We start from the raw sequence: 17,015 nt of genomic DNA, 5'->3' as shown, positions 1-17,015 counted from the left end.
ATATGGACCAAACGTGGGTAAATGGGACAAGCTTAGCAGGGGCATCTTGGTTGGCATGGTCAAGTTGGGTTGAGGGACCTATTTCCGTGCTGCATGACTAAAATGAAACGTCTTACTGAAATATTTGCAGTATGGATTATTTTACAATCAACGAATAACATGCTCAAGAACCACATGAACGAATCTCAATAATATAAACAATGTAAATAGGAAAAATGTACACAATTTTGTTAGACAAATTATTTTTTATAAAGATTCACACGTACCTGTGACTCTGACAATTTCAGAGTTGCCTGTGCAGTTTTATCTTCGTGCGAAGCATTATTTAAGTGTTCAATACTGTTTTTCATCTTGAATAAACTGAAAAAGGAATAGAGATGCTGTCACAAGATTCCAAGGCACCCCAGTCCTCAGGAAGTAGAACTGCCGTAAATGTTTTCATCTCTTTAAATTTGTCCAGGTCTCTGCATTCACCCCCTTAAGGGAACAGTCCCAAACTTAAGACTTTCTTGTGCCTTAATCAAGGCTTTTAGTGAAATTAAAGTAAATAATGTAAGGAAGCTGAAAACAGGATTTAGAACATAGAACAGTACATAGCGCAGAACAGTACAGCACAGGAACAAGATACAACAAGATACAAGATACAATTTAATTGTCATTTGGACCCCTTGAGGTCCAAACGAAATGCCGTTTCTGCAGCCATACATTACAAACAAATAGACCCAAGACACAACATAATTTACATAAACATCCATCACATCGCTGTGATGGTAGGCCAAAAAAACTTTTAAAAAAAAACTTATCTCTCCACTGCACTCTCCCCCCCCCCCCCCCCCCCCCCCCCCCCCCCCCCCCCCCCCGATGTCAGAGTCAAAGTCAAAGCCCCCGGCTGGCGATGGCGATTGTCCCGTGGATAGCAGTAAAAGGATTAGTCCAAGTCAGCATGGATATATGAAAGGAAAATCATGCTTGACTAATCTTCTGTAATTTTTTGAGGATGTGACAAGTAAAATGGATGAAGGGGAGAGTGGATGTAGTGTATCTATACTTTCAGAAAGCCTTTGATAAGGTCCCACACGGGAGACTGGTGACTAAAATTAGAGCACATGGTATTGGTGTTGACGTGGATAGACAATTGGTTCACGAGATTGATCCCTGGGATGGTGGGACTGTCATATGAGGAAAGATTGAAAAGGCTAGGCTTGTATTCACTGGAGTTTAGAAGGATGAGGGGTGTTTTTTAAAGAAATATATAAAATTATAAAAGGACTGAACAAGCTAGATGCAGGAAAAATGTTCCCAATGTTCGGCGAGTCCAGAACCAGGGGCCACACAGTCTTAGAATAAAGGGGAGGCCATTTAAGACTGAGGTGTGAAGAACCTTTTTCACCCAGAGAGTTGTGAATTTGTGGAATTCCCTGCCACAGAGCACAGTGGAGGCCAAATCACTGGTTGGATCTAAGAGAGTTAGATAGAGCTCTAGGGTCTAGTGGAGTCAAGGGATATGGGGAGAAGGCAGGCACGGGTTATTGATTGGGGACGATCAGCCATGATCACAATGAATGGTGGTGCTGGCTCGAAGAGCCGAATGACCTCTTCCTGCACTATTTTCTATGTTTCTATGTTTCATTCACAAGTAGCACCTAGACCCTTCAGATCAGTCAGTACTTCAGCTCAGTCTCCCTCCATTTAGATAATAATCAGCCTTTTGATTTTTCTTACACAAGTGCGTGACCTCATACTTTGCCACATTAAATTATCTGAAAGGATCTGAACAGGTAAAAAAAATGTAAAAAGCGACATCTAAATCTTGGATCACAAAACTTTACGAACGAGTACAACTGATTAAAGTTATAAAGGACCTCAAAGCAACGTTTCTCAGAACCTAAAAACAATTTGGAATATCTTGCACGGTTCTCTGCACTCTTTCCATCTTAATGAGATTATTGCTTATGACGTAATGCTTCTCATTTCCAATGTTCATTGTCACCTTGCAGTTAGAGACTGATGGTTTTGTCTGATTTGGGGTCTACCACAATGGGTGTTGTCTAGTCATTCTGCTGCAGTCATACCAGCTTGGTAATTCCAGTTTTTCCACCTGTGCTTTACGGATAAGGCTAACAGGTCAATGCTTACATGTAGGCCCTTTGGCCATCTATCTGTAAAGATTTTTGTGCAAGCCTGCGTACAGCATCAAGCGTCAAACTAGCATTCCTGTGTTAAGACCAACTACCTGCTTCCAGTCAGTTTTGAGGGTCTCTGATCAATCAAAAATCAAAGATTTGCACCTTTAGATAGCCACGTTTATTATTGGTTCTGTTGCCTGACGTTCTTCTCGCATATCTTGAGTGCTTCATACATAATATATACATTGACCCATGTTTCTGCTCACTAATGGGGTCATGCTAAATTTTATTCTACTGTGGGAAGAGATGTATACAACCAATGTATGGCAGTGCAAACTCATTTCAAGCTTTAGACCATTTATCATCAATGGTCGATATTAACAAGCCCATCACTGTGACATAACCATTATCTAATGTAATGTTTTCATGATGCTATTAACTTTGGGCTGACCAAAACAAGTTTTTCAAAGCTAGTTGCATAGCTGTAGCAATGTAGGTTCATATGTCGGACTTGCCAATGATTTTGTCTGGTGATGATTTCAGTTTACCTAACCATTTTAACAAGAGTTTCCGTCAGAAATGTTTTGCTTCAGGCAGCTGGCATTATAAAGGATCTCATGCTTACTGCCAATAGACAATAGACAATAGGTGCAGGAGTAGGCCATTCGGCCCTTCGAGCCAGCATCGCCATTTAATGCAATCATGGCTGATCATCCACAATCAGTACCCCGTTCCTGCCTTCTCCCCATATCCCCTGACTCTGCTATCTCAAGAACCCTATCTAGTTCTCTCTTGAAAGTTTCCAGAGAACTGGCCTCCACCGCCCTCTGCGGCAGAGAATGCCACAGACTCACAACTCTGTGTGAAAAAGTGTTTCCTCATCTCCGTCCTAAATGGCTTACCCCTTATTCTTAAACTATGGCCCCTGGTTCTGGACTCCCCCAACATCAAGAACATGTTTCCTGCCTCCAGTGTGTCCAAACCCTTAATAATCTTATATATTTCAATAAGATATCCTCTCATCCTTCTAAATTCCAGAGTATACAAGCCCAGCTGCTCCATTCTCTCTGCATATGAAAGTCCCGCAAATATCAGGTTCTGGTTCTAGGTGAAACTACCTCAGGGTGGACTTTAGAAACCACATCAGAACTTTGAAAGGGTGTGTCAGTTTATTCAATGTCATCTTCCAACTGCTAGTTACAACTGGTTCAGCCCGCGTTTCATAATGTCAATGACCTAAGCAACATTGCGCACCTAACAAATCTCAGGTTCAGTGTTGGTTCTTTGATCTGTGACTGGGGGCTTCAGAACACTCCACCAAGAGATGTACTAAGTGGGAATGAGTGCATTCTTCACAATTAATGCAGACCGATTGATTGGCAAATTATTGGTGGATTGGAATGTTGTGGTATGCCAAACTGGGTGGATGGAATAAAATACAGCCATAAACGGCAAGGTGGCCTGAAATATTTTTGATAAATAATCATTGACAATTGCACAAAATGTTTTGCAATTTTAGCAATGTTTTCCCTTGGTTAATTAACTCAGAATTGTGTGGGCCATTGCCACAAATGTAGAGACCTTCCCTAGACACCACACCTGAACTGACAATTTTTGGCTGACAAGATTCTTTACGGGATCTTAGATATTAACTCTTGATTACTTTGTAGTAACTCGGTTAAAAATGCAACCTGGCAAAATGTTAGGTTTTTGTCTAAGTGTTTTTCTTAAGAAATTAGAAGCTAGGGGCATCATGTGTGGTTTTGGTTATTGGTTATTGGTTCATGTGTACTGAGATACAGTAAAAAAAATGTTTTGCATGCTATCCAGTTAAAATATCCATAAATGAATACAAACAAACCATGCAGAATATAATGTTACAGCACAGAGAAAGTGTAGATAAAAGAAAGAGTGCAAGGGCCACAGCAAGATTGAATTGCAGGGATTGGGAATACATCCTTTGCTTATAAGAAGTTCGTTAAATCTGCTCCTTCATTTTTGATAACTAGTAAATTGATTAACACTAATGAAAACGTAAAGGCAAATTAACCTATTATAGGAACCTTATAAAGGCCAACTTGCATAACTGTCAAGATGACAATCTGGAGGAATAGGATACCCTTGCCGTTTATGGGAAGGGCAATAGAAAAAGGAGAGGGAGGAGAACCCTAGAAAGGCCAAACAAAAGAAAGGGAAAATCACAGTAGATTTTCAGAACACACAAAACTGTAGAGTGAAGAGAGACAGTTTTTTGTGAGCTACTGCTAAGTTTGTAAATTTGCTGGATGGTCTAAATCATGTCAAGTGCCAGTAAAGGGCCAGGATGAATAGTGCCGGAGGATTGGCGTACTGCGCATGTTGTTCCATTGTTTAAAAAGGGGTCCAAGAGTAAACCTAGCAATTATAGACCTGTTAGTTTGACGTCAGTGGTGAGCAAATTAATGGAAAGGATACTTAGAGATAACATATATAAGCATCTGGATAAACAGGGTCTGATTAGGAACAGTCAACATGGATTTGTGCCTGGAAGGTCATGTTTGACTAATCCTTTTGAATTTTTTGAAGAGGTTACTCAGGAAATTGATGCGGGTAAAGCAGTGGATGTTGTATACATGAACTTCAGTAAGGCCTTTGACAAGGTTCCTCATGGAAGGTTGGTTAAGAAGGTTCAATGGTTGGGTATTAATGGTGGAGTAGCAAGATGGATTCAACAGTGGCTGAATGGGAGATGCCAGAGAGTAATGGTGGATGATTGTTTGTCAGGTTGGAGGCCAGTGACAGTGGGGTGCCACAGGGATCTGTGTTGGGTCCACTGTTGTTTGTCATGTACATCAATGATCTGGATGATGGTGTGGTAAATTGGATTAGTAAGTATGCAGATGATACTAAGATAGGAGGGGTTGTGGATAATGAAGAGGATTTTCAAAGTCTACAGAGAGATTTATGCCAGTTGGAAGAGTGGACTGAAAGATGGCAGATGGAGTTTAATGCTGATAAGTGTGAGGTGCTACATCTTGGCAGGACAAATCAAAATAGGACGTACATGGTAAATGGTAGAGAATTGAAGAATGCAGGTGAACAGAGGGATCTGGGAATAACTGTGCACAGTTGCCTGAAAGTGGAATCTCATGTAGATAGGGTGGTAAAGAAAGCTTTTGGTGTGCTGGCCTTTATAAATCAGAGCATTGAGTATAGAAGTTGGGATGTAATGTTTAAATTGTACAAGGCATTGGTGAGGCCAATTCTGGAGTATGGGGTACAATTTTGGTCGCCTAATTATAGGAAGGATGTCAACAAAATAGAGAGAGTACAGAGGAGATTTACCAGAATGTTGCCTGGGTTTCAGCATCTAAGTTACAGAGAAAGGTTGAACAAGTTAGGGCTTTATTCTTTGGAGCGCAGAAGGTTAAGGGGGGACTTGATAGAGGTCTTTAAAATGATGAGACGGATAGCCAGAGTTGACGTGGATAAGCTTTTCCCACTGAGAGGAGGGAAGATGCAAACAAGGGGACATGACTTGAGAATTAAGGGACAGAAGTTTAGGGGTAACATGAGGGGGAACTACTTTACTCAGAGAGTGGTGGCTGTGTGGAATGAGCTTCCAGTGAAGGTGGTGGAGGCAGGTTTGTTTTTATCATTTAAAAATAAATTGGATAGTTATATGGACGAGAAAGGATTGGAGGGTTATGGTCTGAGCGCAGGTATATGGGACTAGGGGAGAATATGTGTTCGGCACGGACTAGAAGGGTCGAGATGGCCTGTTTCCGTGCTGTAATTGTTATATGGTTATATGGTTATATGATGTAACAACAATGAATTATCATGAAGCTACACTTCATCTGGTTTATTCCTTCATCGTCAATAGATCTAACTATTTTAAATAAAGACAAAGTTAAATAAACAATACAAATTGAAACATGTTTAGCAATTCAACTTGCATGTTAAAATAGCCATTATTGATCATAAAGTGATGCTTTGAAACAGTAATTTTACTTCGGAGTCATGTGAGTGACTACGTGAAGAACCCACCCAGTGCGCAGGCGCGGCATTACGCCAGCAGCGCAACAGCGGCGGCAGCTGGAGCCAGGCTCTCCAGCTGCAGGATAAAGACAAGACCTCAGGTAAGTGAGTCTTTTGTATTACAGAAGTCGCTAGCATGGCTACCCGCAAGCGACAAAGCAAACGGACTGCCTGCCCAACTCCCCCCGAGGAAGGGTCGACATCTGGGCGGCAGCCACTGGCGGCAGAGGAGCATTTTCAGCGCTCCCGTACACCCGACCCCGAGCCGCTCCCTGTGCTGCCGACTTCAACACCTCGCACAGGGAGGAAATCCACCCGTAAAACGGACCGGCCGGTGGTCTCTGACTCGTCGGAGGAACGGGAACATTCTCCACCGGCTAAACGGGGAGACAGCCGCTTAAGCTGCATGAGGCAGCTCCTCGAACAAATGTTCGAGCAGGGGATGCAGGCAAGGCATCTCCAGGGAGGACGGGCTGAGGCCTCCTCCAAACCGTCACCTTACCCCTCTGCTCCCTCCTTGTTTGAGGTCAGCAAGGGAAGCCAGGACTGGGCTGGCTTATCGCAGGGGCAGGCGGACGACTGCACAAGTATGCCAGGGGAGCAGGAGGAAGAAGAGCTGCTGGGTGTGGTCAACAGGTATGCGGCGCCCCCGAAGGCCGGGAGAATGCTGACCCCAAAAAATGGCGGCCCCAAAATGCCGGCTATCCAACAAGCCTCTCCAGGAAAAAGTAATCCAGGAGGCTCTCGAGACATACACGGCACCCGAGAACTGTGAGGCGCTGCGGGTTAAGACCGTCAATGGCCAGATATGGAGCCAGCTAGGCCAACACATTAGGAGCCAAGAGCTGAAGATGCAGCGCATCCTGAAGCTCCATACCGCTGCCATCACCGCCTTTGCTCGGTCCGCAGAGCACACGGACCTCACTACACCTCAACAGGATGTCCTAGCTCTGATGTGTAACACCCACTTTGAGATGAACAACTTAAGGCGGGAAAACATCAGGCCTGCCCTCAACCCCAAATATGCGGGGCTTTGCAAAGCTCCTGCGCCAGAGAAAGAGGCGCTGCTATTTGGGGCTGACCTGGGAAAAAGGCTCAAAGAACTTGAAGAGGCGGCCAAACCAGTAGGCCTCATGAGGGCAGGACCAGCGCCGAGCAGGGCGAAGACACCCAGTTGGCAGCACCCCTCGGCATCCACCAGCAGATACCGGACTGGTGAAAGCCTGGCGACCGCTCCTCACTACCCCCATAGCTCTTTTTTAGAGAGGGGCCCAGAGCGGAGCCGTGGGAAGATACGCCGCCCCGTGACAGCACCAACAAAAACGCCCGCGAGCCAAACCCACCAACGAAGACGCTCCCAAAAATGAACATGGAGGTAGGTGGGTCTGGTTCCTGTCAACATACAAAAACCAAGGGTGTTTTACTAACAGGAGGGCGTTTACGATTATTTAAACATGTTTGGTGTACTATCACTAACAACCAATACATACTCAACAGTATTAGTGGATACAAAATTGAATTTAAAACAGGCATAATACCGCCGGTTCAGCATATACCCCAAAGGGTATTCCTTCCCACTGAACTAGAGAAGGAGGAAGGACAGGCTGAACTAGATAGGCTCATGTCTAAAGGAGTCATTGAAAGGACCAGACATGAGCCATTGGAATTTGTATCAAATATATTTATTAAAACCAAAAAAGATGGTGGATGTCGCATCATCATTGATCTAACATCACTAAATCAATCTGTTGAGTATCAACATTTCAAAATGGAGACATTTGTCACTGCCAGACAACTGATCTCCAAGGGATACTTCATGGCAAGCATAGACATCAAAGATGCTTACTATTTAGTACCCATTCACAAGGATCATTTTAGATACCTGAAATTTATCTGGATGGGGCAACTATGGCAATATAGAGCACTGCCCAATGGGTTAACAACAGCTCCCAGATTATTTACCAAAATTCTTAAAGTAGCCATGAAAATATTGAGAGAACAAAAATACCTAGTCATGGCTTATCTGGACGATATTCTCATAATGGGGAGAACCAAGGAACTAGCTGTCGCAGCAGTTTCAGCTACTAAACAACTCCTTGAAACGTTGGGATTTGTTCTACACCCAGATAAATCGAAATTGAAGCCGTCAACTAATATGGACTATCTAGGCTTCACCATCGATTCTACCCACATGACTGTTACTCTGCCAAGGGATAAAAAGGTTGCATTAGCGCAAGCATGCAACAATTTAATCGCAAATACACAACCAAGGATCCGGCATGTTGCCAGAGTCATTGGGAGTATTGTAGCAGCATTTCCAGCTCCACAATATGGACCCTTGCATTACCAAAATTTACAAAGAGCAAGGACTCATGCACTACAGGTGCACAACCTTTTATCCGAAGTTCCAAATAACGAAAAGCTCTGAATAGCGGACATTTTTTCGGTCCTTGAAAAAAGGTCCTTGAAGACGTTCACCGAGGGCGGCCCGCAGAGGTGACAGCGGAACCTCCGGTCGGTCCTCGAAGAAAGGGGAACTAAATCCCCATTCATAAAAGAGAAGGTGAGGGTATATTGCGTGGGAGGGTTAATAATTGACCATATGCTGCTGCCTGCCCGCTGAGTTAAAAATGTTCCCACGGTAGACACGATACACAGTGTATCGTGAGTCTTGCGTGGGAACTTTTAAACTCAGCGGGCAGGCAGCAGCAAATTGTCGCTCCCTTCAGTTTCACCCCACCTACACCCCTCTGCTTCCTGGCCATACGTGTGACCCCTTCCCTCCCCTCTCCAGCTCCCCGCCCATTGCACCGGCGCGGGAGCTTTGCACTGTCTTCACGTCGGAGCCAGTGCCAGTCACCGGAGACGTCAGGACCAACGGAACACCGACCCCCAGGCCCACTGCAAGCACGGAGATCCCAGAGACCCACAGCCAGCAGCAGCCCAGCCCCGCTCCAACTACAGAGGAACACGCTCCCCGTAGGGACAGAAGCTAATGGTGTGCAAAGTACGTCTTGGTCTTGGGGTTGCGGATGAGGGGGCGCAGCTCGGGCTGTGACGTCTCCGGCCACCCCCCTGTACAGGAGCTGAGACTGGGAACTGTGGGGTTGTTTGCCGTTGCAGAGGGAGGGGGCAAGGGCGGTACAGTTCCCAGTCTCAGCTCCATTCTAGGGGATGACCGGAGACGTCAGGACCAACGGGACACCGACTGCAAGCACGGAGATCCCATAGACTCACAGCCAGCAGCAACTCTAGCCCAGCTCCGCTCCAACTCCGGAGGAACCCGGGTTGCGGATGAGGGGGCGCAGCTCGAGTTGTGGGCGAACTGCCACTTGTCGCTGTAGCGGCGCATCGGGGAGCGGGTTCTTGTTGGTCCTGACGTCTCCGGCCATCCCCCTGGACAGGAGCTGAGAGACGTCAGGACCACCAGAAGCCGCTCCCCGATGCGCCGCTACAGCGACAAGTGGCAGTTCGCCCACAGCCCGAGTTGCGCCCCCTCATCGGGGCACCGACCCCCAGGCCCACTGCAAGCACGGAGATCCCAGAGACTCACAGCCAGCAACAACTCTAGCCCAGCCCCGCTCCAACTCCAGAGGAACCCGGGTTGCGGATGAGGGGGCGCAGCTCGGGCTGTGGGCGAACTGCCACTTGTCGCCGTAGCGGCCCATCGGGGAGCGGATTCCTCTGGAGTTGGAGGGACAGGGAGACACAGCGGCTTTTGAGAATGGTGGGCAATCACTTCCAAAGTTCTGCCCACACAGTCAGTACACCTCTCCTACACTTGTCTCCCGCACTAAGATCATCTCGCAGAGAATGATCGCAGTCTAACCCTCCCTATTCTCTCCTATTCTGCAAGAAAAAACTACATTGAAGACTCAAACTCGCGATTGAGTAACTGCCGGGATCGAGGCGCAAACTCGCGACTTTGCGGATATGAGCCGAGCACTCTACCACTACGCTAAAAATCTTCCATTCCGAAAGCCGAAAAATTCTGAATTACGAAAAGTGTCTGGTCCCAAGGCTTTCGGATAAAAGATTGTGCACCTGTACACCAAAGTAGGGGGCATTATGACCGAACAATGTATTTACCCACTGAGGCCATATCAGAACTTCAGTGGTGGTCAGAAAATATTTGGCACAGTTACAGTCCCATTGCCATCACCAATCCTAACATAGTCATCACGACCGATGCCAGTGCTTTAGGCTGGGGAGCTACTAACTCTATATCCAGCACAGGTGGCAGATGGACTAATTTCGAGACATCGCTACTACACTCACTAGGCATAAATTATTTGGAAATGCTGGCCGCCTTTTATGGGCTAAAAGCATATTCATCCAATATGCAGCACGTGCATGTTAGGTTAATGATTGACAACACAACGGTGGTGGCCTACATCAAGCACATGGGTGGCATAAAATCAGTATCATGCGACAAATTGGCTAATATAATCTGGCAATGGTGTGTCGAGAGACATATTTGGCTATCAGCTGCCTATCTACCAGGTAAGCTAAACACAGTGGCAGACACCAGGTCACGGAAATTCAATGATAACATCGAATGGATGTTACATCCAAAAATATTTGCAAAAATTACTAAGCAATATGGAACGCCAGATATAGATTTGTTCGCGTCTAGATTGAATCACCAGTTACCCATGTATGTGGCTTGGGAACCAGACCCAGAGGCAGCAGCGGTAGATGCCTTCACGCTGGATTGGGGAAATTTCTTCTTCTATGCTTTCCCTCCCTTCTGCCTCATCAGCCGGGTACTCCAGAAAATACAGTCAGACTCTGCTTCAGGTATTTTGGTCGTACCCGACTGGCCTACCCAACCATGGTTCCCAGTCTTTCACGACATGGTGGTTGAGTCACCTATGGTCTTTAACAGTCACCCACAGCTATTGACTCACCCAGTATCCGGCATAAGTCATCCATGCCATAAAAAATTAAAACTCCTGGTTTGTAGGTTTTAACCAGGCCTTACCAGGAACTGGGTTTATCAGAGAGAACAATCACCACCATGTCGGCATCCCTGCGAGACTCAACCAAGAAGCAGTACCTGACATACATCAAGAAATGGGAGCAGTACTGCTTGGATGCAGGGACGTCGTATAAGACAGCCACAATCACGGACGTGTTGGAGTTCCTGGCCCATTTACACCATGACCAGAAGATGAGCTACAGTGCCGTCAATGCAGCACGAAGTGCCCTGTCCGCTTATCTTATGCCAACAGGACACCATAGCATCGGGTCCCACCCGCTAGTCATAAAACTCCTCAAGGGGATTTACAATAACAAACCCCCTACACCCAGGTATACCCATGTATGGGATATAAGTGTCGTGCTATCACACCTCAGAGGATGGCCACCGGTGGGATCCCTCAGTCTAGAGCAATCCACACTCAAGACCCTCATGCTAATGGCGCTCGTCTCTGCACAAAGGGTCCAGTCACTACATCAACTACGACTGGACAACATGGTAACTACCCCAGACTGCATCACATTCACTATGCCGGGGTTAGTTAAACAAAGCAGGCCAGGTATGTCCAACTCGCCATTAATCTTCCGGGCCTACCCTCCAGAACCTAGGCTCTGTGTAGTGACCCATTTATACAACTATGTAGACACAACCCATACACTTAGAGGGAGTGAAAAAGCCTTATGGGTCAGCCACAAGAAGCCTTTTGGACGGGTAACCAGCCAAACTATATCCAGGTGGTTAAAACAGGTCCTGAAAGCTGCAGGGATTAACACTGATGTTTTTAAATCCCATTCTATTAGGGCAGCATCCACATCAGCTGCGGAACGGATGGATGTACCCATCGACCACATCCTAAGCACAGCAGGATGGTCAAGGGAATCGACGTTCCGGATATTTTATCATAAACCGCTGATGCAGAAAGACTTGTTTGCAGAGAAAATTTTAGAAACTGCAAACTTATAATTTTAAGCCCAAGGGAGCTATTTTTGTTATTGTTTAATAAACATTTTTGTTCTCAAAAAACAAACAGATTCGTTGGTCTTTAGATACCACTTCCTCCCTCGATAACTTCGGCAGCGAGTGATATAGCTGTTACACGGTTTGAAATCACAGATCTTTGAAGTCTTCACGTAGTCACTCACGTGACTCTGAAGTAAAATAGTGAGATTAAACGAGTACTTACCAGTACGAAGTTTGATCTGTATTTTATGAGGAGTTACGATGAGGGATTACGTGCCCTCCGCTCCCACCCTCAGTATATGGATCAAACTCGAGCTGATGTCTCTTTAATCTTTACTATCTTTACTTCATATATTGTGTCTACCTGTGATTCCACACCGCTGCTTGGAAGTATGCCGCGCCTGCGCACTGGGTGGGTTCTTCACGTAATCCCTCATCGTAACTCCTCATAAAATACAGATCAAACTTCGTACTGGTAAGTACTCGTTTAATCTCACTATTTATCTTGCTAACACAGAACAGCACAGCACAGGATCAGGCCCTTTTGGCACACAATGTTTGTGCCAATCATGATGCCTCATTAAACTGATCTCATCTGCCTGTACATGATCCATATCCCACTATTGCTGTTTGCACCCATGTCATTTCTTTCATAATTATAGTCTGACTAATTTGCTGGAGCTTTTCAAAGACGTAAATAAGTATATGAATGAGGACAGTGCAATTGATGCTGTCTATATGGACTTTAATAAAGAATTTGGCAACGTCTCATATGGAAGGCTAGTCCCGAACATTAGAGGCCACAGGAATCAAGGCAAGTTGGCAAATTGGATCCAAAATTGGTCATAATAGGAGACAGAGGATGATACTTTGCTTTTGTAGTTGGAAGTCTGTGACCAGTCGGCAGATGGACCTTAATACTGATATGTGTGAAAATATTGCTACGGCAAGGAAGGCTTTGGATGAAACAGTGGTAACTGGAATTAGTATGGGTCCTTTATAGGCAGCATGGACAATGTGGGCCAAAGGTTTTTCTGTGCTGTATAACTCTAGGTATAGCAGTGCAAGCGGTTTAAGAAATAGAGGACAATAAATTCAGACACCTGATGAAGGAATGTGTATTTTAGTTTAGTTTGGAGATACAGCACGGAAACAGGCCCTTCGGCCCACCTAGTCTGCACCGCCCAGCGATTCCCACACATTATCACTATCCTACACACCGCAAGGACAATTTACACTTATACCAAGCCAATTAACCTACAAATGTTCTTGAAGGATTTATTGTAAATCCGTTGGATCTGACCTATATTTAACCCAAGCTTGGCCATGAATAGTTTGGCTTCAGTTCAAAGATATATATATATTTTACTTGTAGGAATCATTTTACTGTTTACACGAGTAAAGGTTTTAGACATAATCACAAACATTAACAGCATAACTGAAATGTGCTCCATTGTTATGAGCATTAGCTCTCTAAAGAACTTTACAATCCATTCTGGAGGAATTTAAAAATAATGATCAATCATGAAAGATTTGTTAATATACTTGCATATTCATCAACCAGAACCAAGCTCACCTAACGCAATTGCAGCAAACTTGAGACTACCGTGGGAGAATAAAGACAGAAAGGTACATTTTCACTTCAACTATGCAGTTGCAGTTTTATCTCTAAATAATAGACAGGATGCAATGTTATCCAACAATAGAATAGATGAAATTAGAACAGACATAGAACAGTGTAGCACAGGAACAGGCCCTTTGGCCCACCATGTCTGTGCCGATCAGGATGCCCATCCAACTGTTCCCATCAGCCTGCACAGTCTGTAAACCCTCACTCAATTCCTTGCCTATTCCTATGTCTGCCTACATGCCTCTTGCACTTTGCTAAGGTATCTGTTTCCATTGCCTCATATATACCATTACTATGACAGCTCTACATGTTTGTACTACCATGGTCTGGTTTACTTACAATAACTGATCATTTACTATTTAATTTGCCTGAAGGAAGAATTTCACAGTTCCAGTTCATACCCAGTGCACGTAACAAATAAGCTCTTAAATAACTCTAAACTTAACTCTCCTCTGGCAATTCGTTCTAGGCACTTACCACTATGCAACAACTTGCCTCACAAATCACCTTTAATTTTACCCCTCTCTTGGAGTATGTCTCTAGCATTTGACATTTTCATCGTGGGAAAAAAACCCATCTACCCTGTCTATCCCTTTCATTATCTTATAAACTTCTATCAGGTCTCCTGTCAACATCTGATGTCCAAAGAAAACAATCAATATCACAGTCATAGATCATATAATGCGGAAAGATGCCCTTCGGCCCAACTTGCCCATGACGACCAACATGCCCCATCTATACTAGAAGAAAAGTAGGTGCAAGAGTAGGACATTCGGCCCTTCGAACCAGCACCACCATTCAATATGATCATGGCTGGTCATCTAAAATCAGTATCCCATTCCTGCTTTTTCTCCTTCTAGCTACTACTGTCTAGCCCTAACAACATCCTGATGAATCTCTTCTGCACCCTCATCAAAGCCTCCATATCCTTCCTACAGCGTTTTGATCAGAACTGTACCCTATACTCCCAATGTGGCCTAAAGTATTATACACCTGCAAAATCACTTCCTGACTTTTATACTTCTGAATCGATGAAGACAAGATTTATTTACGTTTTCATGGAGCTATGAACATTCACCCTGATTTTAAATGCAATGCCCTTCAAAGTATCAATCAAAAAATTACTGATTTTTAACAAAAACAGATTGTGTCCTTTATTGTCAGTCTTATATATTAATGGCTTGGAAGAGAATGTAGGTATCGCAATTAGTAATGATGTCTGTTTTATCCATAGATATTGCCTGCTAATTTCCTCCAGCACTTGGTTTTTTGCTCAAGATTCCAGCATCTGCAGTGTCTTGTGTCTCCACTGAGTTGAAGAGTTGGAACATCACTCTACAGAGGTACAAATTGTTGGTTGGGCAGCAGCTTTGTGCAGTTCTATCAGCACACTTATGAAGAATGTTATTTAGCTAGAGGGTACATAAAAGATTCACAGTAATGTTGCCTGGCCAAGGGCATGGGTGATGAGGAGCAAATTAAAAGCCTGTGACTTTTCCCTGGAGCATAGGAGGCCAAGGAATGACCTTAGAGCTTTCTAAAATGATGAGGGGCATAGATAGGGCAGTTTGTCAGTCTTTTTTTCCAAGGCTTGTTTCCCAGGTCTCGTCTAAAACAAGAAAGCATTGCTTTAAGATGAGACGGCAAAGATTAAAAGGAATTCTGAGGGTCTAGCTTTATTAGTCGTGTGCTTCAGCGTTCAAGGTTTCAAGGTCAGTTTATTGTCACATGCACCAATTAAGGTACAGTGAAATATGAGTTACTCGGTGCTGGTGCCATTGCTGTTTGTTATCCAATTCAATGATTTGGATGAGAACATACAAGGCATGATTAGTAACTTTGAAATTACACTAAAGTGGCCGGTATTGTAGATGGTGAAGATGGTTATCAAAAATTGCAGCAGGATCTTGATCAGTTGAGCAAGTCGGCTGAAGAATGGTTCATGAACCTTTATACAGATCAGTGTGAGGTTTTGAATTTTGGGAAGTTTAACATGGGCAGGACCTACACAGTGAATGGCAGGGCTCTGGGGAGTGTTGTGGAACATAGGGATCCAGGAGTACAGGACATGGTTCCTTGAAAGTGGCATCACAGGTAGATAGGGTGGGCAAACAAGAAGGTTTTTGGCACATTGGCCTTCATCAGTCAGAGTATAGAAGTTGGGAGGTTATGTTACCGTTGCACATAGCTGAGTCCAATTGGTGATTATCTTCAGTTTTGGTCACCCTGTTATAGGAAAGATGTTGTTAAGATGGGAAGGGCGCATAGAAGATTTACAGGTCAGGATGCAAGAGCATGGACTATAGGGAGAGGTTGAATGGGCTAGGACTCTATTCCTTGGAGCGCATGACGATGTGGGGTGATCTTAGAAGTGTATGAGATCAAGAGAGGAATAGATAGGGTAAATGCACAGCCTTTTACCCAGAGTAAAGGATTCAAGAACCAGAGGACATAAGTTTAAGGTGAGAGGGGAAGCAGGTATTATCAATGTTTATAAAACATTTGGACAGGTATATGAAAAGGATAGTTTTAGGGGCATATGGGTCAAATGCAGGCAGGTGTGACTAGTAGATTGGGCATGGGGCATGATGTGGGCAAGTTCGGCCGAAGGGCCTGTTTCCACAGTGTATGACTCTATGGCTAAATGCTGGAGTAACTCAGCAGGTCAGATAGCATCTCAGGAGAACATAGATAGGTGATGCTTTGGGTTGGGACCCTTCTTCAGGCTGATTGTGTGATGGGGAGAGAAAGCTGGAAGAGAGGTGGGGGAGGACAAAGCCTGGCAAATGATGGGTGGATACAGGAGAGTAGGGGGTTTTGATAGGTATATTGTTGGGCAAAGGCCAAATATGAAAAGCCAAAAGGGATAAGGATACAAAATGAGAGAATATTTTGGTGGAAGGAGAGGGGGATGGTGCGAGTCAAAGTAGGGCACAGGAGAAAGGGGAGGTTAGGTTAGTTAGCTAAAATTTGAGAAATCAACATACGCACCAATAGGTTGCAACTACCTAAGCAGAATATGAGGTCCTGTTCCTTCAATTTGCATGTGACCTCACTCTGGCAATGGAGGAGACCCAGGACAGAAAGGTCAATATGGAAATGCGAAGAGAAGTTCAAATGTTTAGCAACTGGGAGATCCAGCAGGCCTTGGCGAACCGAACGTAAGTGTTCAGCAAAACCGTTATCAAGTCTGGCTGATGTGAAGGACGCCACATTGGGGATACCGGATGCAGTAGATGAGGTTAAAGGAGGTGTGCGTGAACCTCTGTCTAACCTGGCAGGACTGCTGGGGTTTCTG

General features: G+C 44.7%; 1 protein-coding gene across 2 annotated transcripts in view; it reads right to left on the bottom strand.

The window, feature by feature from the left end:
* The window catches only part of LOC129702216 (sodium/hydrogen exchanger 9B2-like), a 135,146-nt gene that overhangs the window by 79,596 nt on the left and 38,535 nt on the right, over window positions 1-17,015 (bottom strand). For both annotated transcript variants that reach the window (XM_055643878.1, XM_055643871.1), the window contains one exon: window positions 267-360. In XM_055643878.1, the coding sequence (XP_055499853.1) occupies window positions 267-350 (84 nt within the window). In that variant the 5' untranslated portion in view covers window positions 351-360. The remainder of the gene's footprint in view (window positions 1-266; window positions 361-17,015) is intronic.

This window comes from Leucoraja erinacea, chromosome 1, assembly GCF_028641065.1.
Source record: "Leucoraja erinacea ecotype New England chromosome 1, Leri_hhj_1, whole genome shotgun sequence".
NCBI classification, from domain to species: Eukaryota; Metazoa; Chordata; class Chondrichthyes; order Rajiformes; family Rajidae; genus Leucoraja; species Leucoraja erinaceus.
The sequence above is the reverse complement of the archived record's forward strand: the minus strand, read 5'-3'. Positions and strand labels throughout refer to the sequence as shown.